At 38.5% G+C, this 25862-nt stretch overlaps 1 protein-coding gene across 1 annotated transcript in view; it reads left to right on the top strand.

The window, feature by feature from the left end:
• furinb (furin (paired basic amino acid cleaving enzyme) b) overlaps nucleotides 1–25862 on the top strand; it is a 99382-nt gene that overhangs the window by 34233 nt on the left and 39287 nt on the right. Inside the window, exons 2-3 of the mRNA XM_059535618.1 lie at nucleotides 16968–17066; nucleotides 22936–23031. Coding sequence (XP_059391601.1) covers nucleotides 16968–17066; nucleotides 22936–23031 — 195 coding nt within the window. The remainder of the gene's footprint in view (nucleotides 1–16967; nucleotides 17067–22935; nucleotides 23032–25862) is intronic.

Genomic DNA, 25862 nt, shown 5'->3' with positions numbered 1-25862 from the left:
GGCTGTGTATGAAATCACATACTTTCTGACTTATGAATGTAATCTGGGAACACAAAAAAATTGACAGCAAATTTAACGGTAAAAGTCTTTATAAATGTTACAGTAAAAAACCTGTTAAATGGTTAACGTTAAATTACCCTGCTATAAACTGTGAATTACCGTAAATTGACATTCCCAGAATTCCCTGCGTTGCACTTCAAATTTGATGTTTGTTTTTTTTAAATTGAACTGACTATGTTTCTTCTTAGTTTTTTCTTAGGGTTGTGTGTTACATCTAATGTTTATTGAAATGAATGTTTAGTGCATTATTTCAGTTTCATGTGTGCTACCATGATGGTGTTTAGTGTTTGTGTGAATCACACTGTGCATCTGCTATGTATGTTAATATCTAAAAGCTGCTTGTGATGGGCTTTGGTTCATCATGTGACTTTCTCATCACCATCTGCAGTTGGTGGTTATCAGTGTATTACAAAAGGTACAAAGCCGATTTTAGTACTTCAATAGGTTGGTATATTAACATTATATCAGTTAATGAAATTACAGTATTTAACTGTAGGTTTAAGTTAATAACGTCAAACTTAAATTGTTGCTACAGTTTTTTTACTGTAAATTTTACGGATTTTTTTTTACTGTGTACTTTTTTATGAATACTGGGAATTTGACATACTACTCTGTTCACATATTGTTTTTATAATGATTTTAGATGGAGCCATAGTCACATGTTTTGTTCCTGACTATCTGTTTTTGAACAAATCGTTGAGTGTAAGATTCATTGACTGTATTATAATGCCAGATACTTGTTTTGTTCCTGAATGAATCAGATGGGCATCACCTACTGTCTGAGGAACAGTTGGAAATTCCTAATTTTATTTATTTTTTAATTTTTTAATACTGATTTAGTGACTCGCTCATAAAGACGATCCAGTGTTGCCATCTACTGATGTGCCATGTTTTACCTAAACTACAGGAATCTATGCTCATATTTATATTAATCAAAGTATGACATTATGTTGCTCAGTTTATAAGCTTGCCCTCAAATCACAGTCTGCAGTGATGTCAGTGTGCTCACTGCTGATTATACATGCTCATGTAATTATGAAAATTAGAGGGAGCATTGTTGTGACTAGGCACTTGGCCAGAGTAGCTTGAAAACCATTAGTTTAGACTGAATGTAGCCGTTAAGCACTAAATCGAAACAGGCCTCGTTAGTCACGATCAGAATGGTGTAAAATCTCTGTCTGTCAGCCTCGGTGGTGTGTTAGTGGGAAAGAGGGAGTGGGAAGCGATTGCTTTATGAAATGAAAAAGGACACTGTGATTCATTCAGAAGAGCTTAGCATCTTCTCACCTCTTCACTGCAGCTCTGACCTGATCAAGGTAGCGACGATATCCTTTTAGTGCTGGTTGTCATCTGCCTTAACACTGGATTTGAGGAGTGAAAGCAGCACCTAGATCAGTGTGAAAAGACTTTTACAAGCAGGAGAAATTAGCAGATGCCAGATTCCACTATAGGTCGGATCAATAGATCAACATGGTTTTGTTGTACAGGCTATTATTCCTCTGTGCTCAACACTTAGGGAATGTTGGATCGCTTTTTCTCTGCTCCACTTTAAGTTGATAAACAATGGGGAATTTTTTACTATGGCCTTTGAATAAGACTTTTTTTCTGAGTAAATTAGAGGCTGCTTCTACATAAATAAATAAATAAAATGAATAAATGAAAAAATCAGAGAACATAGATAATGTATAAAATAAACAAAATAAGTAAATAATAAAACTAAGTGAATTTGACATTATTGCTGTTTCACTCTGTTTTCTCACAACTGGTTGGAAATAATGTTTCTCTTCAAATTTATACACGGCCATTCAAACATTTTGGTTTTTTATGTTTTGAAAAGAAGTCTTTTATGCACATAAAGGGTGCATTTATTTGATAAAAAATGCTGTAAAAAAATAATGTTGTGAAATATTTTTACAACTTTAATATATATATTCTAAAATCAAATTTATTACAATGAAGGCAAAGCTGAATTTAAAAGCCATTGCTTCAGTTTCACACGATGCTTCAGAAATCTTTATTTATTTATTTTTGAAGATTTTTGATGAATAAAAATTTCAAAAGAACAGCATTTATTTGAAATAGAAATCTTTTGTAACTTTATACATGTCTTTATAGTCACCTTTGATCAATTTAATGCATTCTTTTTTAATAAAAGTATCAATTAAAAAAAACAAAACTGTCCCTTTTAAACAGGTTTTAGTACCTTTATGTCCTCCAGGAACCTTGTTTCCTGTTGATAACAAAATCTTTGATGAAGGTTTAGTTTGGAGTGATGCCATGTGATCGTCCTTTCACGTGGAATCCCTGATGGTATATAATGAGTTGTTGTACTGGATTAGTTCAGTCACCTTTTCGGTAGGGGTCTGGAAGACAGTGAAGATCTCACGGTTCCCACCGATCATTTCAGTGAATCAAAGGCAGATTCTAATGACATTAATAATGACTTCTTATGAATAATACATTGAGAGATTAACTTCTGTGTGTGCGTACGTGCGTGTGTGTTTGTGCGCATCGGAAACTCTCACATCTGAGTGGAGCTGAGCAGAGTGCTAATGATCTCTAGTTTGGTCCGTGTGTGCCTGTGTGTTTGGGTAGGTGTGTGTGTTCTCCAAACTTGGAATGTCTCTCTCCGTGTCATTAATTCTGTCTCAGTTTCCCAGGTAATGACCCCTTTCCTCTCGCTAGCAGTCTGACTTTGTGACTGTATCGTTCTCTCTGCCTCTCTCCTTTTGGCTTCAGACAGTCATTTCCCTTTTGATTGTGAGATGTTTCTCGTGACCTTGGACTGCCTGGTTGCCCTTGAGGAGGAAGAACTGTTCCCGGGAGCCATTCAGCTGTCGCTACCTGACAATTTGCATTATTCTTAGACAAACTTTCATTTCGAAGACAATTTAAGTCAATGTTCTATTATGTTTTCTCTCGTGGAGCTGTAAAATTTTATAGTCTGAATAATCTGAGCATGTTTCCGTTGACATAAATTAACTCTCCCGTTGTGATTTCTCAGCGTTAACTGATTTGCATCCAATTTCAGCCCATATAAAATTCCTATCCACTTGTTCACAAAGCGACACACGGTGACATTGAGGATCATGAGGGTCACTGTAATGGATAATTAATCAAGCTCGTCTGCTGTAGTGATTGCATAAAATGACAGTGTTAATTAGGTGAAAAGGAAATGAATCTCAATAACGATCGTCAACCCCTATCATCTGATCTGGGGTCAGGTGAGGGTTAAAACCACTGTCTTATCTGATAGCCTTTATTTTTTTGCTCCCAGGAAAGTCATGATCGAACAAGAATTGTGCCGTTGTGACATGGCACAGCTGACGGTTTGATTTCTTTCACATAGAGACTAGTGAGGTTTGGGGAGAGAAAGATAGAGATGGAGGAAAGAGAAGGAAATAGACTGGTGGAGGAGCAGCGAGTGTGCGGTGTACATGTTGACTCACAGTCTGTGGGGATATAGACTGAAGCGAGTGTGTGATTGTGTGTGTGTGTTTCTCTGAGAAACAGAATAGAAACAACATGACTGCAGGAACAGAAAAAGGTTTGTGGACTGTAGAACAGAAAAGTAAGGGATAGATTCTGTGTGTGTGTGTGTGTGTGTGTGTGTGTGTGTGTGTGTGTGTGTGTGTGTGTGTGTGTTTGTGAAAGAGAGAGAGAGAAATAAACGCAGTGTTATTACTGTGCAGAAGCTTTTTGATATTGCCAGTCTGCCAATACAGCTTCTGTTGAACTGAACTGATGTCCTTGACAGAGGAATAACATATAAGCAAGCATTTTGGCTGTCACTATATATTCTTAAATTATAAATTTGGTCTATAACAGCATAATACTGTAAATAAACCTGTAAATAAACAAAGGGTTTGCTTTTTTAAAATGTCTCAGTGTTTTGATCTCGTCCAGACAATGGAGCCCACATGGGCAAAACCAGCTGAAACATTGTTCAGAATATCTTTTTTCATTTTTATTTTGCAACTGAAGAAAGAAAGCAGGTTTCTCAAGACATTTTAAGATTATTCACTATACACAGGTCACAAATCAATCGAGTCCTGGTCATTTTTAGATAATTAAAAATATGTGTACAGTGTGAATGGTTCAGTTTGATTCTCAAACAAATGACTCTTATGAAATGATCGTTTTTAGTAAATCAAAAACATACAGAGAGACCAGCCTGGTTTGTTTCCTGAACAAATTACTCTTATGAATAAATACGTATATGCGAGATGGGCATTTTTAAGTGAATCAAAAACGAACTAAATGACAAGTGTAGTTTGATTCCTGAATGAATGACTCATTTAATGACTTAACAATAGAAAACATACAATGCGACCAGTGTTGTCTGTTTCCCAATCAAATGATTCTTATGGGCCATTTCTCTCTCTCTTTTTTTTTTTGTGTGAATCAAAAACATACAAGGTGACAAGTGTAGCTTGATTCCCAAAACTAATGACTCTTGTAAAATGGTTCCTTTTAGTGAATCTAAAACATACAGCATAAATTAAATTAAATAAGCATAAATCAGTGTAGTTTGATTTTATATATATATATATATATATATATATATATATATATATAGTTATATATACGGACACAAAAATCAGTGGCCGGAACGTTATAGGCTAATTATAACATAAAAACAGCAATCAGACTGCCTGTGCATTTTAATAATTTAATATCAATAATACAAACTGTAACAGTTACATGTAAAAAAAAAAAAAAAAAAAAACAGTTTTGAATAAAATAAACTAAAATTTGTTCTTTAAGATAAATTAAATAAACTTATTAGTAACTTAGGCCTAGTACAAAACAAGGCAAAAAAAATAAAAATAAATAAATACTGTAGCAAAAACGCTGTTTGGTATAAAAATACAGTGGAAAATTAATATAATTTTTATATTGTTCAAAAGGAAAATTAACAAAAACGAACAATTTAATAAATGCACATGGCACATGGCACATCGCACAACGCCAAAACTTAGAATAAAAAAGAAGGCGGCAAACAAATCAACAGCCTAAGTATTTGATTAAATTGTTTAGAACAACTATATTTAAGACAAAATGTGGAACAAATAATTTAAAGAACACTAATACAAATCAAAAATATCAGAGCAAAGCCACAAACTGCCATTAAGACGACGAATGAGTCTTGACCTGAAACAACAAATTGCAAACATCAGACTAATTTTTCTTACAGAATAAAAAACAACTTCTGCATTATATAAAAACGAATAAATAAAAATAATATGTATTTATTTATTTGTATAGCCTACCCATTATAAAAATACCCGGTTTTTTTTTTTATATAGCCTAACAGATAGCAAACAGAAACACTACAAAAAGGAAATTAAGCATTCTTACCTAAGCTTTCAATTCGATTTTATTTTTTTCATATTATGTGAGAGGAACACCAGCTTGTCCGCATTGTTGGGAAGAAGGGAGATTCTCGACTTGTTCACAATGAAGCCGGCCTTTGAAAAGATGCGCTCTGATGGAGTGGATGTGGAAGGGATACAGTGGATGCGTTTAGCTGCTTTAGCGAGCTTTGAAAATCGATGTTCATTTTTTTGTCACCATGCCAATGGTCCCGAATCAACCTTTGTTTTTTCTGCCAAGTACATTTTTAGTTCATCCTTCTCTTCTGCATGCTCCTCCTCATCAATGGCCATCAGCATGGATATCTCAGCCTGCTTTTCCTTTTTCGGTTTGGGCTCACCCTCCTCTGCAGGGCTAATGCTGTCATGATCACTCTCTGGCGCAGTTTCTATGGATAAACTTTCTGCCAGATCCGACACTGTGGAGTACGCATCTTCTCGTTCGTGTTGGTCAAAGAATGACAAGCTCTTAAAACGTGGGTCCAAGACAGCAGCTTGAATATAAATGCTGGTCGCGATATTTTCCGTCAGTTGCCATCTCGTGTCAATTTCTTTTGCTAGATCTGTCTTTAGTGCTTTTGTGGTGGGACTGTCTTCGTTGCGCAGCACCAAATGGCGTCTGTTCATGTTTATTAACATGGGCAGTGTGGCGGATAGGGATGCGTTTAAATCCTGAGAAAGCAGCTCAGTGAGAGTGATCATAGGCTTTAGCTCTGCGACCGTGTCCTCCGCTGTCAGCCAATGTGCTGTTGTGAGATCTAGACCTCGTTCAGACCGTTTGGTAATTTCAGGGTCTGACAGCACAGCTGTAACCGGCCATCTCTGTTCCAAGAGTCTCTCCAGCATGAAGTACGTGGAGTTCCATCTTGTGGAGACATCTTGGAAAAGTTTGTGTTCTGCAACATTCTGCTGCTTCTGTTTATGAGTCAGAGCTGTTGTAGCCTTAGTATTTTTCTTGAAATGCCCCACAAGGCGTCTAGCAGCAGCGATGCATCGACATATGGGGTCAGTTTTAAGAGCCGCGTTTATGCATAACTGTAACGAGTGCACAACGGACGCCCTTCGCATTACCCCAGGATGGATCATTAGAAATCAGTTCTGTGCACAACACCATATTAACGGCATTGTGATGTACGACTGCTACCCTCTTTTCTGCAGGTATTTTAAATTCTTCCATCACTTCACTGAGTCGCTCTTTTATGTTGGTAGCTGTGTGGCTCTCCTCCAGCACTTTTGTTTCCAACACAAAAGAATGTAGTTGCCAATCTTCAGACATGAAGTGTGCAGTAACGGTCATGTAACCCTCACTCTTGATAGAGGTCCATGTGTCTGTTGTAAAGCTGACTGCTGTACAACTTTGAATTTTCTTAACAAGAATTGTGCATTATCGTGTCGTGTTTGGGAATGGTGTAGCCTGGTTCGAGGAATTCAAACATTTCTTTGAACCCGTCACCACGGACAACGTTGATTGGTCTCATATCAAGCGCAATGAAATCAACAATTTTCTCTGTGATTTCTCGCTTTCTTTTCTCACTTAGAGGGGGTCTCAAAACTAATCTCTGCTGCATCATTGTTGACTGCGAAGTCGAAGCGCACAACGCCACATCATCGCTGCTATATTGTGGATGAGTCTAGAGACAAATGCATGTCAAAAACCATGACTATGATTTAACTTTACAGCGCAAATGTGTTTACATCCTTATTGTTAAAACGAGGGGCCATGTGTTGGTTAACGTTACTACTTACATGTTTTAAATGATAAGACATATTCGATGTTGACGAGTGATAGGCAAATGTTCGCCTGCAGAGTTTGCAAACAGCCTTTTTAGGGTCGTCCTTTCGACTTTTCAAAATGATCCCACATTTTAGACTTTTTTCCTGACATAATTATTAGCATCAGCCAGACACCTCTCCCACAAGTGCGCTTTGGTATACCGCGAGACACGAGATCTCGTTGATCTCTCGTTGCTTTGAAGTATTGTCAAACACTAACTGCGCAGCCCCTGATTGCGTAATTTTTTCACGTTATTTTTTTTTTGCGACTAACCACCTAATGAAAATGTATTCGACCAAGCCCTCTTCATATCGACTAACATTTAGTCGACTATTTGGGGGCAGCCCTAATATCTTATGACCGTGAGATATAAAATGCATTCTTATGTTGATTTATTCCTGAGGAAATTGACTCAATCCGATCACAATTTTGTGCAAAAATAAATAAATACATAAAAATAAAGATTTAAAGCAGTTTATTCTACCAAATAGCACATTCTACAGAATACTGGAGCAGAAATCAATTAAACAAGGCATGAGAGAGAGGGATCAGTGAATGTAGTGGATGGTCACATAAGATGACTTCATATCCTTCTGTGTTGGCTGGAGAATGTGAAAATCTGGACCCAAGAAAGAAGTCACTCAGCAGGGAAGATGAATTACCACCACCTTTGTTACTCTCATTGTTAAAAACTTCCACGATTCATTTTTAAAGTGCACCATCATTGTCATTTAGCTGGAGGCTACATAGACTTTGTTAGTAGAGTGTGTGTGTGTATGTATACTTCAGTCTATCTCTGCCCTTCCTATTTCCTTTATTTTATTCTGAAAAAAATAATATTATCAAAGAAAACCTCCATGGTTGAATAAAATTCTCTCTCATCGTGGTTAGATTAATGTTATCCCTCGTGACTGTGGAGGTAGGACAGAAAGACCGTTCTATCACCCCTGTCAGCTGCTCTCAGATCTGAGTGTGTGGAAAAGAGAGTGTTTCGATTTTAAGGCGAAAAACTTAAGAAGCGCAGCCAGCAGATTCATATTCTATGCATCGTCAGACCAGAGGAAATATGCAGCGTATACTAATTTAGTGAACATATTCTTCAGCCCACTGGGAGGTTTCAAAACTTACGATTCAGCCAGATGGATCCTCTTGATGTTCACTGCTGCATTCTTTCTGGTTTTATCACACACACACACACACACACACATCTAGGTTCATTAAACTCATATCTTATTAAGCCTTATTTACTGTTCTGGGTCAATTTGACCCAATTTGATTTTTGAGTTGTTTTTCTCATTTAGCTCATTAAGCAACATGCATACAGCGTTTCAACATGCTGATGTGTTGTGAAATCTACATAAAGAAATTTTTATACGTTTTTGATGTTCACAGATCGATTTGACCCACATAGGAAGCCATTCAAAAGCAACTGTACAGACACAAGATAATAACAAACTCCTCAACTCTAGTCCTGAAGTGCCTACTAGTGCCAGCATCTTGATGAATTTAACAACTTTTGATTTTTTAAAGTTTGGGAAAACAAACCGGTTTAACCTTTTAATTGTAAGTCCTATTTTTTTCATAGACAAGAAAATGACCCTTCCAGCTAAAATTTTTATAAATCTTGAATACTTCGGAGGACACACTTAAATTTGGTATCTTTTTAAAGGTGAAAATTCACAGATTATTGTAGAAATAATTGTAAATAATTGTATTGTAAGAAAAAGTAGATTAAAAGTAGATTTCTAAAAAGTTATAGAAGTTTAAATTTATGAAATTGTAAAATATATATTTTGATATTTTATATAAAATATATATTTACAAAACATGTTCACCTCCAAATCTTCAGGACAATCAAAGGCAAACATCTGAAAAAGTTTTTCTGCCAAATTTTAGATTGATATCTCAAAAAATTAACTTTTAATAAGATTTTATTGATGCAGTATTAATCTTTTCTACTAGATGATATCCAGGGACTCCATATTTCCATTTATTGTTTGAGTGATCTGAGCCACATATTTCTATTATTTTCAAAATATTTATGGGCAGTAACTTGAATTTGATTGAATTCAGTCTCTAAAACACATAAAAACATTTGTATAGAAAAAGAGTGTGTTTGGCACCACATCACTAATGGTCCAAATTATATATAGTTTGTCAAGATTACTTTAAATTTAGACCAAGAAATTATTGTTTAAAAATGTGTAATCTCAAACATCCCACAGGTGTGGGAGAGGGCCATAAATAGTGTTAAATTTTTATGAATCTATGAAAATTTTTTATGTAATGTGTGAAAAAAGTACTGATATTAAAGGTTAATCAATTTATATTTTAATTTATATTGTATATATATATATATATATATAAAACGTGACTTTCTAATTATAAACAAGCCCGAAATACACCGGGACTTTTATTTTGAAATATCTATACTATTGCGATCTGATCCTTCAGATGAGAGGGAAAATATGCATTCATACAACCGTATAAAACATATTATATAAAGGTCATTAAGTGGACATTGTCATAATCAACTCGAGTTCATAAGCAATTGTTTGCTTTAAATGTGCACTATTCATTGATTGAGAAGCAGTCTGAAGCACTGTTGAGCTTGTAGAACACGCAACATCGCTGCCTTGTGACACTGCAACACTGCAGCGCTCTCTTTTTTTTAATGAAATATTTTTGAAGATTAATACTTGATAGGCTGTATTAGCACACATGCTCCTTAAATACATTTAAAAGTTTGCACACATCAATTTTTATTTGCGACCTAAGCGAACCACTGTTAAGGCACGTGAAATATCCGCTGTGTCTTTGCAGTGCAACGCACGTGGAAATGTCAGCAGAAGGAGACAGTTCTCGCACACACAGAACGAGCAGACACAAAACATGCAGGGCGAGGGGAGATTTAACACTACCAGGTGGTAGCCAGGTGGAAAATTTGATATTTGATGAGGGTTAAGCATCATTACTGAATAGCAATCAAAGATCATCATTACGGCACTAAATGTGTACGTGCTTGCTATGGTTATTTCACAATAACTTGAATGCAAATAAGAAACACAGGACACACACAGACCCTCCTGCTCAAATGTAGTCAGTAAAAACCTTCTGTACACATTCAATTTGTTTTACCAGAAGTGTTGTTGCCTGTCTGCTAGATAAAATTTACTCACTCAAATTCTGTTTCAAACCTGCATTAGTAAATGTGACAGTGCCATTTATTTTGTGAGCTATTGCCTTAAGACGGATATTTTCATCGCTTCTTTGATTTAAAGATGAGCAGCAGAATTGCTGAAGTTGTAACAATTTAGGTTTACTGAACTCCATGATTCAGCAGTTGTTTTGTATCATCACTTAAAACTGTTCACAAAGTCCATCCATGGCATATTATTTACATTAAAGAAGTTAGCAAGTAAATACTTGAGTTAATGTTGATAATAAACTTTTTGAATCCAGGTATTTTAATTTAACATATTCAATCTTGTATTAAATCTCAATCTCAAATTAAATCTTTAAATATTAAATCATGTTTATTTGACAGAGCAAACTATTGAGATTTTTATCAGATATTTGAATCAAATAAAAAGACTGCTTGAACAATTGCTTGTAATACAACTCTGTGTCGAAAGAAAGGAAACCACAGATACTCTGCCAACATCCTCCTCCGTCCCTCACCTGGGCCTTGACTCCCCTCATTCCCCCGAAAACCTGGATTTGAAAAGGATGTTTGATAAGATTCCTATTGATCGAAGGCCATTTCTGCTACAGTTCTGTATTCCCGAGGTGTGCAGCCCCCTCTGAATTGAATTTAGCCGTAGAACATCAATAGCTCAACGTCAGTGGCTCCATCACTTACTTTGGACCCCAGTGGGGCAGCAAAAGCTGTTACGATGATTTCCCAGAATAGTTTTTTCCCCAACATGTCCCTGCATATAACATAAATCTATTCATTACTACTCGCTGCAAAGGCAATTATGAAAAATAGATTTTTATTGATTTGTTGTATTATGTAAAACAATTATGCAACTGTACTGATGATGGCGGTGAGTAACATGATCAATAGCCCTCGCATGTTTTTCAGATGAGATTTGGTGTTCAGTTTGGGAGTGCTGGAGCTGGTTACATCACTGGTCTAATTCAATGAAAACATCTCCAATGGCTTGCTTAACATAAAGGTTGAAATGAGCACTGCTCTCCTGAAAATCAAAGCAGGTGTTTTAAGCAGGTGAAAGAAAAATAATTATTCTTAGAATAATAAAAGAATGCTTGAGGGAATGCAGAGCTTTGACTGTCTGGAGAATTGCGAATTCAAATGCCAGTGTATCTAAAACCAATTAGACTTATTCCTTTTTTTTATCACTTTCTATTTATTTCTTTACCTTGCATTGTTCCAAAAATTTTGATGTTTTTTTTTTCTGATACTTATTGCATGATGCTGATTGGCTGTCTTCATGCAGCTTCTGAATGACGAAGGGTGTGGCAAGCTGACCGAGGGCGGAGTCAGGGAAGATGCAAGTTTCTTAAGAAGCTTCTAGTTTATTTTTTTTTCTTTCTTTATATTTTCAAACACGTGAAAATATTTACAGTGTCAGGACAGTAAAAAAAAATAATGCAAAACAAAAACTGTTCATAAAGAAAATAAATAGGCAGTAAGTTGCCAGGCTACGTCTCGTGGGACCCTGCACACTGTACCAACCAGCATTACTATGCAACAGTTCTTTCTCTCAGCACAGCCCTGCTTCAACTGAGGCCATGGGGCCTAATACAGCCTTAAAATAGCTGTAGCCCCACCCACTAGATCGCCCTACTGCTAAGAAAACAATTATCCATGAAACCACATAAAAATAATTAAATAATAAATCAAACAAGCAAACAACAAATAAACAAACACATATCCAACGTTTCTCCCCTACCAAAATCACATTTGTAAAGAAAAAACCCATACAAGTAAAAACACAAAAACAGCCCTGCAATAATGGTTTATCCCGCCCATCACCCGCGAAACCCCTCTATTTCAACCCAGTGGTACATCCCCTCGGCTTCCTCACGCGAAACCAGGAAGTTGAACCGGAGATCTGGACGGTGGTGGGTTAAATGTGTACATTGTTATAATAACAAAGCTTTTACTAAATAAAAAGAAAGGTTTGACAGCCAGTGTGGATATTTTCATTACTTGATACCAAAAGATGTTAATACAGATGGGCGACAAAATGTCAATGTATAGTTTGTGTAATATATGCATGGAATCAAGCACAACCATTTGCCATTTAAGAATGCCGGTAGGCCTTTCCCTGCACCTTAGACAACATTGCATGCTAGCTGGTATTTATGGCAAACTGTAGTAAACGATATTGTAAATAGTGCACCCATAATAGATCAGCGAAACAGCAATGACAGTGAAGGTTAGCGGCGGCGTTCGGCTGGCTGCTGGCAGCTCAGCTCGTGACAAAGGGTTTATAAGTTACTTGGCTGATGTAATACATAATTTTCAGGGAAAAACGAATATGTTTGCCAGGTTGGAGGCATAGTATTGAGCAAGTGTAACTTTGTTTTATATTTGTTTTATATTTGTATTTATGTTTGTGAAAAGATTGGTGCTTGGTACTTATGGACGAAAGTCCACATTAATGCTCTTTTCTCCCAATGTTCTCTATACAAACATTCATGGAGTGAGACCTCTGTGAGAGCTGTTATTTGTATTATTTTTATTTTCACAAGATGAGCTGTTATTTCATATATTTCAGATAAACCCTCCCTAAATGACACAAAAACTAAATTGATTGGGATTGATCTCTTTATATGTCTAAAATGCCCTCTTTCTGAATAAGTGGGCGTCCCTTAGCCAGAATAAGCTGCATTTAATAGTCAAAATTAAAGAGTTAAAATTTAAGAAGTCATATCATTGGAAAAAAATTTTTTCCAAGGAATAAAGAAGGATCAAAGAAAATGTGCAAAATGGTGTAAGAAAAGTTCACTAACAAAAACTGATACGAAAGTGTAAAATATGGCCCTTTTAAAAGTTGATGTTCTTTTTACAGGATGCCATAATTACAGCAGTAAAGCACTGTGGTAACAAATATTCCTCACTTCTCAAAGGTTTGTGTGTGTGAACCTTCTTGCTTGTAGACTAGTAACTCCTCCATCTGGGTGTGCTGCGTTCGCAGACTGCCAGTAAAAGCATCTCGCCATTTTTAGGTCTAATAAAGGCACAGTCTCTCAGTATGTGTCATGTCCAGAGGAATTGGCTCTGAGAGAAGCGAGCGAGTCTTTCAGATCTCTGGTCTTTGGGTTTATGAATTATACAATCACACATCAGGCCAAAGAGAGTAATGATGTTCACATTCACTTCTTCTGTAGATCAAAGTAAAGGTTTATCCATCTTTCTTTCCATCTCTCTTTTTGGTTCCATCTTTATCCATCCCTGTCTCTCTCTAATACACACATTGGCTCACATTGGCTCACAAACACACTTATACACACAGTAGTAGTATTAAAATCTTAGTGTAGGTGAAAGAGACAGAATAACTGTGATTCGAAGAGTATAAAAAGGGAGTGAAAAGAAGTAGAGGATGAAACGAAGTTGTGTTTGAATTCTGTGACACATCTGACAGCACATGCAGTGTGATTTGAACTGTAAAAGCTGGAAGCTGATCTCAGCCGCCAGAGCGTTAGACCCCATCCTTGTTAACAACATGCTACACAAGTCCTGCAGACCCTGTCCAACACACTGAGGCAGACAGGAGGCTTAATGGAGCTCCTAAATAACAGATTGCAGATGCACAAACTGCTGATAAAATACTAATTCTAAATTCTTTAATTTTATATTTATTTATTTAAAATGCATACACAATAGTAATTTTATAATCTCTTTGATCGATTCAGGTAGCAATTTGTTAGTAGATTCAAACCCACAATTGAACTTTTGAGCATTTTATTAAAGGGAACTGCTCATAAGAGTCATTTGTTCTTGAATTGGACAACACTGGCCACGTTGTATTATTTGTTTTTGTGTGAAGGAGATTGCATGCATTGTTTTAGTGTTATTTCCGGTCTGTTTATCTCATCACATTCAAGTCAGACTGCAAACTCATAACTCTGATAAGATATGATTTATTTTGCTTTGTATACTTTGTATATTCAGTGGTTCAGCAAACACTGGTTGACATGAAGTAAGAGTTTAGAGCTGTAAAATGAATATGAATATCAAAGCCCACATAAATTGCTATGTGCAGAGTTTAATGAGAAATGTGTTGGCTTTTCTGACTTGATTGCAGGCCAAAGCTGGCACAGTTTGTGACTTGGTTGAGATTTTTTCTGGAGACAGCTAAGCAAAAGTCTTCATTTGCTTTGTCCAGGAGACTTTTTTTTTTCTGAAAGGTTTCAGAACACCAGGCATGACTTTACCCAATTTACCCACTTCAGACACTCATGCTGAGTCTTGCTGGTTTCGGAAAGCATTTCCATACCTGTATGATCCCAGGGGACACCTCTGTAGTTTCAGTGAGACAAGTAGATGATGGCAGCAGAGGTCATGTTATTGATCACAAGGACATGGAGTGTGAGAGAGAGACAGAGACGGGAAAGGAAACCAAGAGAGGCCGTCTGCAGTGAAGCGTCAGGGGAACAGAAGCCCAGCAGGGAAGCGATTTGATAAATGGACGTCATTTTAGCAAGGAGACACTTGACTGTATAGTGCAGGATCTATTCATTGACGTCACTTCTGAAAGAAGTGTGTGGGTTTTTGGCCGTCCAGAAGTTGCTTTCAGCGTTCTACTGGGAACAGAAGAAGATGACTAATGATAGAGGCATGATTCTCTCACATACGCACACACAAGCTCAAAGTATACAAGGTTATGAGCTGCCCAACTAAGCACCAGATCCCACACATCAGTGTGTGGCGGTCCAGATACAGGGAAGTTTCTGCTTCTATGTGCTGCTTTACTGAACCGAAGCTTCTGTGTATCAGATTAATAAAAGATAGTTAGATCTTTTCTTCTCCATCCCTCCTCCTTTTCGCTGTGACGAGTGGGGCGGGGCCGAGGGACATGGGAGCGAGGCCGGGGGAGTGATTGGAGATGAACTACACCTGTTCGTCCCACCGGTCTCGAGGCCCATGGAGGAGATGGAAGGATATAAAACTGGAGCGACGACAGTGAAGGACGAGAGAGGACCAGGCCTGGGCTTTTAGTTGTGTTTTGGTTTTTATTTTATGCGCACCAGTCGTCCGTGAGGGGCTGGTGCGCTGTTTTGTGTTTATTTTGTTATTAAAATGTTTTTGATTGTCCGCCGGTTCCCGCCTCCTTCTTCCGGATGACTATGAAGGTTTAATTCGTTACAGTGGTGCCGAAGCCCGGGAGAAGGAGGGACGCGCTGCTGAAGATCCCTCGCCGCTGTGGTGAATCCGCGGTGCCAACGAGCTGGCGAGGAGTGTGCCGCCATGGACGCTCGAGGCGGTGGGCTGGAGCGAGTTGCCGGGGACGGGCGAGCTCGCTACCGGCCGCCCACGATGTGGAGAGACGGCTGCCGTCCGTGAGGGAGCGGAGGAGTCGGCGCCGTTCGCCAGGTGGCCGGAGCCTGCTGCCATCCGCCGGAACGGGGAGGAGCAGGGAACGGGGGACTCCTGCCGGCTGCCCAAAACCGGAGGAGCCGTCGCCGTCCACCGGGCGGCGGAGGAGTGTCGTGCCGTCCGCCGAGGGCCGTCCAGTGCCACCGCCAGGCACCGCGGAGGAGATCACCCAGCTGGTGGAGGGCCGAGCAGCGGTGCGTCTGGGAACCGGAATTTTTTTTTTTTTTTTTTTTTCCTCTCTCCCCTCTCTCGTCTCTGTCGCTCCTCCTTCCATCTCCTTTTCTCTCGCCTCGCCTGTCCTACCCCCAGGTTCCCGCAGGTCCCCGGGAGCGGCCCCCCCGGAGGGAGGGGGGGGGGAGTAGAGCGCAGTCTCGGGAGTACCCCCCGGCCTGCGAGGGGCGATGGGGGTATGTGACGAGTGGGGCGGGGCCGAGGGACATGGGAGCGAGGCCGGGGGAGTGATTGGAGATGAACTACACCTGTTCGTCCCACCGGTCTCGAGGCCCATGGAGGAGATGGAAGGATATAAAACTGGAGCGACGACAGTGAAGGACGAGAGAGGACCAGGCCTGGGCTTTTAGTTGTGTTTTGGTTTTTATTTTATGCGCACCAGTCGTCCGTGAGGGGCTGGTGCGCTGTTTTGTGTTTATTTTGTTATTAAAATGTTTTTGATTGTCCGCCGGTTCCCGCCTCCTTCTTCCGGATGAATATGAAGGGTGATATCGTTACATTCGCCATTAGACATTTTTACATGTGTGTATTTTGCTCTTTTTTTGTGTGCAAATAGTACCTGAAATTGTAAAGAAATACTTCAAACTTGTCACCATGTGCGTGTGTTATGAAAAAACCTGCCTTTCATCATTTTCAAAGAATCTGTCTCTCAGTGGGGAGTTCTTTTTAGGGTGTGTGTGTGTGTGTTTGGCTCTGTTCTGTGTTTTGTATTAGAACTTTAAGAGATAAATATATGTGGCTGAACCTTTGCTGTTTGGCCCTTAGTGTGTGTGTGTGTGTGTGTGTGTGTGTGTGTGTGTGTGTGTGTGTGTGTGTGTGTGTGTGTGTTGGAGAGAGAGATGACCTGGTCTGTGAGCAGGTGCTGGAGTTAATGAGTGTGTTTCCCTCTGGAGTGTAAGACACGACTTCTTTGCAATAGCACTCTAATATATCACCTCTGTGTGTGTGTCCACAGGTTTTCGGGGATTATTATCATTTCCAACACAGGGGTGTGGTGAGGAGGTCTTTGTCTGGCAATCGCGGGGTTCATGTCCGACTGCACACTGAGCCACAGGTAAAGAAAGTCACTCACAAACACGACTGTACAGTTGACAAAGTGGAGAAGTGAAGTGGAAGGTAAAGAAAATATAAGGTGAAAAGAAGAAGGAGAAGATAGGAGGGGGGAAGAGATTAAATAAGAGGAGAGCAGAAGAAAAACACAATAAGAGAAGATAGGATGAACGGAGAGGAGATTGGACAAGAGATGTCAGAAGACATTGCAAGAGGACATGGGGAGTTGAGACAAGAAAGAAGGTTGGAGATGAAGGAAAAGAGAAGCAATACAAGGAGAGGATATGAAAAGATATATGACAAGACAGGAGGAGACTTGAAAGGGAACAAAAGGAGAGGTGATAAGGGAGGAGGAGAACAGATGAGATGGAAAAATAAGAGGGGAAGGAACAGATTAGACAGTTGTGTAAAGAGAGCAGAGGTAAAGAGGAGATAGCAATGGAGAGATGAGAAGTGATGAAAAGAAAAGTGGGGTAAGGAGAGAAATAGAGGAGAAGAGACAAGACAGGAAAGGATAAGAGACAAAAGGAAATGGAAAAAAAGAAACTAGACAAGAAAAAAGGAGACTAGGTGAGATTATCTCCATTTCTCTTCTTGTACCACTTTTCTTTTCTTCTCTTCTCTTCACTGCTATCTCCTCTTTTCTTCTGCCCTCTTTTCCCCTCTCTTCTCTGTTTGTGTGGGATCTCCTCTCCACTCCAAATGTCGCATCTGTTCCCTCCCTTCTTATTTTTGGAGATGAAATGAAAGGAGATGTGAGGAGAGTTGGAGGACAAGAGAACTATGACAGGATAGTAGACCAGACGGGAGGAGACAAGATAAAAACGAGACAAGATAGGAGAGAAACAGATAAAACAGGAAGAGATGAGATGAAAGAGATGGAGGCAAGAATAGAAAATGTGAAGCAGGAGCTGAGAAAGCGGGAGAAGTGGGCAGAGGAAAAGAGGAGATAGAAGGGGGGGGGGCAAGAATAGATGATACACAATAGGACACAAGATGAGAGTAGGAGAGGGAGGAGACAAGATGAAAAAAGTAGAAGGAAGGAAGGAGTAAAGTGTGAAGAGATGAGACAAGAGAAAAGGAGAAGACCAGGCAACAGGAAAGAAGAAGAGACAACAAGAGACCAGAGGAGATGTGACAACTCATGAAGGTTGTAGATGAAATAAGAGGAGAAAATATGAAAAGATAAGACACAAGATGTGAGGAGATGGGAAGAAATGGGACAAGAGAGCAGAGGAACTGACGAAGCAGGAAGGGATGAGATGAGACGTATTGAGGCAAAAAGATAATGAGAAGGATGCAGAACAGATGAGACATTAGGAGAGGAGATGATACGAGAGGAGAGGTCATTAGCATGCCATGACAAAGTAGTTTGGCCAGAGCCTCAGATGGTTGACTGTGATTTTTATTGGTGTGTGTGTGTGGTAGTACTAAAGTGCAGGACTGGCTATGCCGATAAGTTATCTGAGAGCAGCACAGGCATCTCGAGCGACTGCATATTTGGGCCGCTGGCTGCAGGCTTCCATAGATCTCCTGCTGACAAGCCTCTTATCTTCACTCTCTGAAGCTTCAGACACTAGTTAAAACTCCGTGCACACTCTGAGATCCAACTACAGGGCTAATACTGATGCCCTCCCAGACTCCACCTGCCCAAAAGACCCCAGCTAAAGAGACCGAATGACTCCTAATGCTGATCCATGACAGCGGAAAACGAGAAAGGGGAAGATACAAGCAGGATTGCTGCTCCCTTGTGTGCTAGCCTCTATTTATGCAAGGCTAGAAGCATTAGGGTTCAGCTCTGGGCCTGTGTCTGTTGCGGCGGGTCAGGCATTCTTGTTGCCAGGGTTCATTTTGGCACAAGCCTCACGCATACAAAACACAAACACACATGCATTGCCTGCTCTGCATTCCGAGGTCAGCACGGTTTTATGCTAATGAAGCAGATTTCTGAAGGCTGCCGCTTGTAAGCACATTCCCTCAATATTGAATGTAGGTACGTGATCATCTTCTCCCTCGCTAACCAGAATTTCATTTGCTCGCAAAAAGTCAAAGTGGACTTCTCAGAAGTTTGCTAAGGTACGAAGTGCAGCAAGAGGTGAAAGGAACAGGAAATGCATTCTTCCTCCAAATTTGACCTGGCCTTGCTCCACATTTGCGGTTTTAGTGATAAATTTAGCCCAACGCTGGCATTACTGCAAAACAAGGGCGTAAAGGACGACTCACTCAGAGGATTTCAAGCGTGTGTGTGTGTGTGTGTGTGTGTGTGTGTGTGTGTGTGTGTGTGAAGGATAGTGTGTATGTGTGTGGTGTTTGTGTGAATCAATCTCGACTTTCAGCAGAACACTAGCTGTGAACCATTGCTACGTTACTGTATTACTACACTGAAAGATTTTAGCTCAGTGTTTCTAAAAGATGAGCCTTTGGTTTAGTTTGAACCGCATTACATTGTCACATGGTCATGCGAGTTGGCTCCTGTTGTCATGACACAGACAAAAAAGACTGTTTGCCACATTTTATTATTTTTTATTATTATTATAACAGTTTTCCATAACAAGAATAAATTTTTAAATACATTAAAAGAGTTAAAGCATGTCAAAACAGTTATTTTAAATTGCAATAATATTTCAGTATTAATGTTTTAGAGAATTATATATACATATACTTGCCTTATATATACATATACTTGCCTTGCCTTGCCTGCCTTGCCTAAATTATATATATCTATATAAATAAAACAGCTAGCTAGGTTAGCTGATTAACTTCAGAGTCTATAGATATCAGCATGAGTTCATACTGCTCTTAACACTTTCTCTGAGAAATGGATACAATGAGACCTGTTTTCTGGTTTGGTCAGGTGATGCTCAACATATTCGTGTCAGTTAGGGTGTTTTCACACTTGGTTTGCTTGTCTGGTCCGAACCCGAGTTCGATTGCTCCCCCTCCCCCTGCCCCGCTGGACTGCGTTCATATTATTTTACTGGGTCCAAACCCGCAGTTCGTTTGCGTCATCAAGCCAGCAGCTGTTTATAAATATATATGGACAAAAATGAACTCAAAAAGACTTATAAATGAATATCAGTACATCGCTTCACTCCATATTCATTTATATGTAACCCACACATTTGACTATCATGTTTATAATCACTTATTGTGTATGTCTTTATATAATTATGGGATAGCTTAAGGATTCATAATCATGTTTGGTATGTATATGTTTGAATCTGCTTGCTTGAAACAGTCATGACCATCAGTTATTTGTCAAATGTATCATATTCTTGTTATAGGAATCATGTCCAAAATTAGACCTGCAAGAGCGGGAAAATTCGGACCATGTTCTTGATAAGATAACATATGATTTATGATACCCCCGAGCCAAGACAATATCTGATTGGTCAAGACAACATTTGAGGTGTGGCCAACAGGCCAGTTTAAATACTTAGGACACCATAAAATTTCGCTTTTAGCTTGCGTTTAGCTTTTGCTATCAGTCATGCCGGCTTTTAGCTTCTAACTTTGCTTCTTAGCTTCTGCTATTAGTCATGTATGCTTTTAGTTTGCTTTTAGCTTGTAGCTCTGCTTCCTAGCTTTAGCTTTTAGCCATGCTTTTAGTCATCACTTTAAGCGTTCTTTGAGCGCGGTTCCAGCGTGCTTCGGCCTGCACGCCTGCTGCTACTTAGGCACGATGAGAAGAAACCTAGTCTCGTCAAACTTTACTTCTTTTCTTTTCCGTTTGAGAGTTTCGTGTTCTGAGTTAAGTTTTGTAACACCGTGTCTCCGAGTCTGACCTCGAGTGCCCGTTCAACTTCAACCAGCCAACACAACTCTGCATCCTCAGCCAACGTCCAACCACGGGTTCCCAAGACGTCACTTCAACGACTACAGAACTTCCAGCCAATCAGCAACCTCGGGAAACCCCCTTTCAACGACAACACAGGGAACACAGGCAATGCACCTCCAGACTGATCTATACTGATGTATCTACTATAATTTTAACCTAATTGAGGAACTCAATGCGAGGGTTAATTAAGTGATTGATGGTTGTTCATGTCTATGCAATTTCACGTATTGCTGTAAACTTGGGATTTCACATTTTCATTCTCTTAAACTCATCTTTCCCTAACTTTCGATCTTCCTGCAACTTGTGTGAATGTATGAGTGCGTGCGTTTATGTGCTAGATTAGTTTATATGTCTTAGATTTATCTAATAAAGCCTTATCCATATTGAAAAGAGAAGTATCTTGTGTTTTGTGCTTAAAAGTTAATGTCTTAAACTGCCGATCTTGTTACTGTGCTAATTGATAGTGTTTTCACTATAGTTTGGATATTAATATCCAGCGCAGATTTGATGTTAAACGGCTCGTTCAGTGAATCGCAGGGCGTCTCAGTGATCAGCCGTGAAACTGAACATGTGAAGCCGTGAACATGTCTGATGAAGGCCTTGATTATGGTCAAACGTCATTTTAACCAATAAAGATTTGATCTTTTCAAGAGTGAGTGCTGCAACCTTTTCTAACTGACATGGCTTTTTGATTTTTGGTTGCACCTCCTCTTTCGTTGGTAGGGCACCTCTTTTCAGTAATCTTTGATGTTTAACATATTCCTCATTATTACATGAACAAAAAGTTATTCAAATGAATTTAATTTTATTAACTTTAGAAGTTCGCACATTAATAAAAACGGCTATTAATTGCGGAAATTAGCTGACTGATTCTATTCATTATTCAGACCATCTACTGGTTTGATTTGTCAGTCAGTTTAATTGATTCATGAAAAAAAGAAGTTGCAAATTGGACAGTGTGTAGTATGTGCAGTTAATACTGTAAGTGCAGAGTTCAAGGCAATATGTCTTGACTATTGTACATGTATGTTGTTTTTCAGAGCACAACTCACCCATCCATTAACCAAGAGATGGTTAGTTTTCAACCCTCTGACACAACCTCATAAATTACAACTTCCAAGCACACATGTAATTATATAAACAATGCTTTGTGCTGAAATGCCAAACTGGTGTACAAGAAAGAACATTTTTCTATCCTATCAGAGCAATAGAATGGACATAAGAATGAAAAGAGGCAAGACTTAATCGATTTAATCAGTGGGCTCTCTGGTCATCCCCTCGAAAAGAAAAAAATGAATCCTGTATATGAGTCAGGGGCACTGTGGACCTTTAAGCTCATTTAAAACAATTGTTTTGCAGAGAGAGCACTTCATACATCTATAAGTCTCTGGTTCCTGATTAGATTTTAGCCTCCGCTGCTAATACCACTGATGTGAATGCTAATGTGTATGCACTGTATGTTAGCCATGTCCATCTCATAATGCAAAAACATTTTTTATTGCTCAGAGGTAGCTCTTTAATAGATCTTAAGACTTAATTCGGTTCTAAATGATGTTTCATGTAAGTGTTTGCTCAGATGTTTCAACAAAAATTCCCATATATAAAATCAGCAACAAATGAGTCAGTCATCAACATACAGCAAGAGTACATCAGGGTGGAGGGTATTACTCAGATCATTTGATCTGGGAGGAATTGGATGAGAAATGTTTGAGTTTATATGAAATCTCTCACTTTTCATTGCAGATTTGTAGTCTTTGCAAATACTGAGAAGCTACTTTCATTTTCAGATGAAACTTGTTTTTTTCACACACACACACATACACAGCTAAATGAAACACTATAAAAAAGCAGCCTGAAAAGCACACCATGGGTTAGTGTGAAATGTCGATATTTTTAGCGCTAGGACAAGCTGTGCAGAAGAGACGTACATCCCTAGTTAAAGGTGTAAATTGAGATGTGTGATTTACAAGGATGTAGGTGTGTAATATTTGAGATATTGCCTCTAATCTGTGTGTTTGTGTGTGTTTGTGTTTAGGTGATTTGGGCAGAGCAGCAGATTGCCAAGCGAAGACACAAGAGAGACATTCATATTGAACCCACAGATCCAAAATTCCCCCAGCAGTGGTACCTGGTAGGTAAAAAGCTATTGTATGTATTTATATTGTGGTTTTACATTGAGCTTTTGGATGCAATGCGTTAGTGCTGGGCGGTTTGACCAAAAATTTATATACCGTTTTTTTTTTTTAATTATACCGGTTTTCCAGTTTATGACGTTTTTTTTTCATGCATAATCAGGTGTACAATGCATTTTCTGCTGGTTGATATTCCAAGACGTGCTTGCGGCTAAGGTGATGGAGAAAATTGCTCGTGTTGCCGCCTTTGGCGACAATTTTAGCCCGACAGCACTTGCATAAAATGGATATTATATGCATAATCTGCCTGCAGTGCATATGCAGTCCGCAGCACGGACTCATTGTGCTTTCAATTCACACAGGACGTGTTTGCAGTCCGCTACTGATCCGCGTCTGTATAGTCCACAAACACAACATTTGTTCATTGTTTTGATTTCATATCATGAAAAAAAAAAAAAAATATATATATATATATATATTTTTTTTTTTTTTTCTTTTTCTTTTTTTTTCAGCATCGTAAGTCTTTTTTCACAGAACAGTTACAGTCTTTCATATAGACATTAGTTTAAACTCAATAAATATAAACAACGCATTATTCATGCATTTTATTTCTAGGTTTGTATAATAAGCTGCTCAAGCAAGCGGCAAAACATTGAAACACAATAATTAGCCTACGTTTCTTGTTAAAATATTTAAAATTAAAACACCACAGACAGAAACAGTCATTTTGCATTTAAATCTTTATCACAAGCAATCCCACGGGACATATAATGAACTTTGTTTTTCTGTTTCCAAAATAGTGAACATATATATTGTTTTCCTTGTTTATCTAAAAGTGCTCTTTTTCTTGTTTTAAACCTAGCCAAAAAGCCATGTGGCTGCGTTTACATGTCAATCCATGTTCATTTTTCCCGCAAACAATGCGCTTTCACTTTAATTCAGTGCCTGCAGCACAGCAAAAATAGACTCAGTACGTTAACAATCGCTGCACTGCTGCAGAGCACCGCTCCTTGACACCTCGTGCAGCTGAAATCCGTTAATACGCACTGCAGACGGACTGTGTGAAACAGGCGTTATAACGTAACACCAGAGCACTGCTGTGTGTACCCCTTTCTTTTACTGTCTATGGTGTACCCTCACCACGCCTCGCAGTCGCTGCTTAGAAGTGCAACATTGTAAAGGGTCCGTCTGAAACCGTGTCTCGCGGCCGCGGTGCAGCATAACGTTCGTTCCGAACGCTGAGTAATGAAATACACCGGTATGGCGGTATATTCAAAATTAACATCGTAACGAAAATATACACCGGTTTTCAGTATGAACCGGTTTACCGCTCAGCACTACAATGCGTCTAAAGTGCTTCTACAGTGTAAAGGAGTCCGCCCTTGATCTGTGAGCTTTCTCATTCTCTCTGATTCTTTCCCGCTCTAATTCCCCCATGTCTGTTTTGAAATATATAAACAGTATTCTGTGTGCTCACACAGTCTCAAGATGACATGACATCGGAAATTGATCCTTTTTGCTTGGTTATTATATGTCTCTCCTATTATTGTAAATGATACATCAGTGCATGCTATTCTAAAGGACAGAAATGTTTTTCTGAATTTTTCATCACAATATAGAAGCTTTCTCAGCATCTGAAACAACTTTTCTGACCTAACCAAGACTATCGGGTGAATCTGATTGGCGACAACAGCCAAAGAGGTCAAAAGAGGACCTTTTCAGCTTCCATTAAAGTAACATTAAAGTAAACTGAATGTTATCTCTGAGGTGTACTGAAGTAGAACTTGAAAAAATCATCTAACCACATAAATCAAGTGTGATGAACACAAAAAGAGAATACATGCCTTATGAACTAATATAGAGAGATTATAAGGGTAGTTCACTCAAAACTGAAAATTCTGTCATCATGCATTCACTTTCATGCCCTTATAAATCTGTGATTTTCTTTGTGCAAAGTACAAAGAAGATTTTATAAAGTATTTAAAACTGTTAAAGCAGATTGGGTCCAAAAAGCATTGGACTCCAGTGGATTTCTGTATAAGAAGAAAAAGTGAGAGATTTTTCTAAATATCAGTTTTGGGGTGAACAGTCTATGCATAGTACTGCACTGTATCACGTTTGTTTGGGAGAAGAATCATTTATCCATTAAATTATTATAAATTAATCAAAGTTAACTTGTGTTAAATGTATGCATTAAAAAAGCCTTTTTTATAAAATGAATTAGACTGTGAGTCAGATTTTTGACCCCACTAGTTATAATAGATACTGTTCGAAAGTCAGTAAGATGTTTTGAAAGATATTACATTACATTACATTTATTCATTTAGCAGACACTTTTATCCAAAGCGACTTACAAATGAGGACAGCAAACAGCAAAAAAGAGCAATGATATATAAGTGCTATAACAAGTCTCAGTTAGGTTAACACAGTACACATAGCATGGGCTTTTAAATAGTATAATAAATAAAAAGAAAACAGATTAAAAAAGAATAGAGCAGAATAGAGCAAAGAATAGAGGTCTTTACACACACACACACACAATTGCATGATAAATGAAAATAGAATACAAAAAGATTAGAAAGGTAGTTAGATTATTATTATTTTTTTTTTAAAAGAATAGAATTAGAATAGTGAGTGTTAAAGTTAGAGGGTCAAATAAAGATGGAAGAGAAGTAGAAGTTTCGTAATTTAAGCTCATGTAGCCTTCGAAATATCAGTTGTTCACCACTAGGAAAATTTGTTGACATTTTAATGACACGTAATAAAAAGGAAGAATTGTAATACTCTCTAGGCAAAGCTATTTAATACAAAATAAGCTAGAAAAAAATTA

Source organism: Carassius carassius, chromosome 43, assembly GCF_963082965.1.
Source record: "Carassius carassius chromosome 43, fCarCar2.1, whole genome shotgun sequence".
NCBI lineage: Eukaryota > Metazoa > Chordata > Actinopteri > Cypriniformes > Cyprinidae > Carassius > Carassius carassius.
This window is presented reverse-complemented; position numbering and strand designations above follow the sequence as displayed.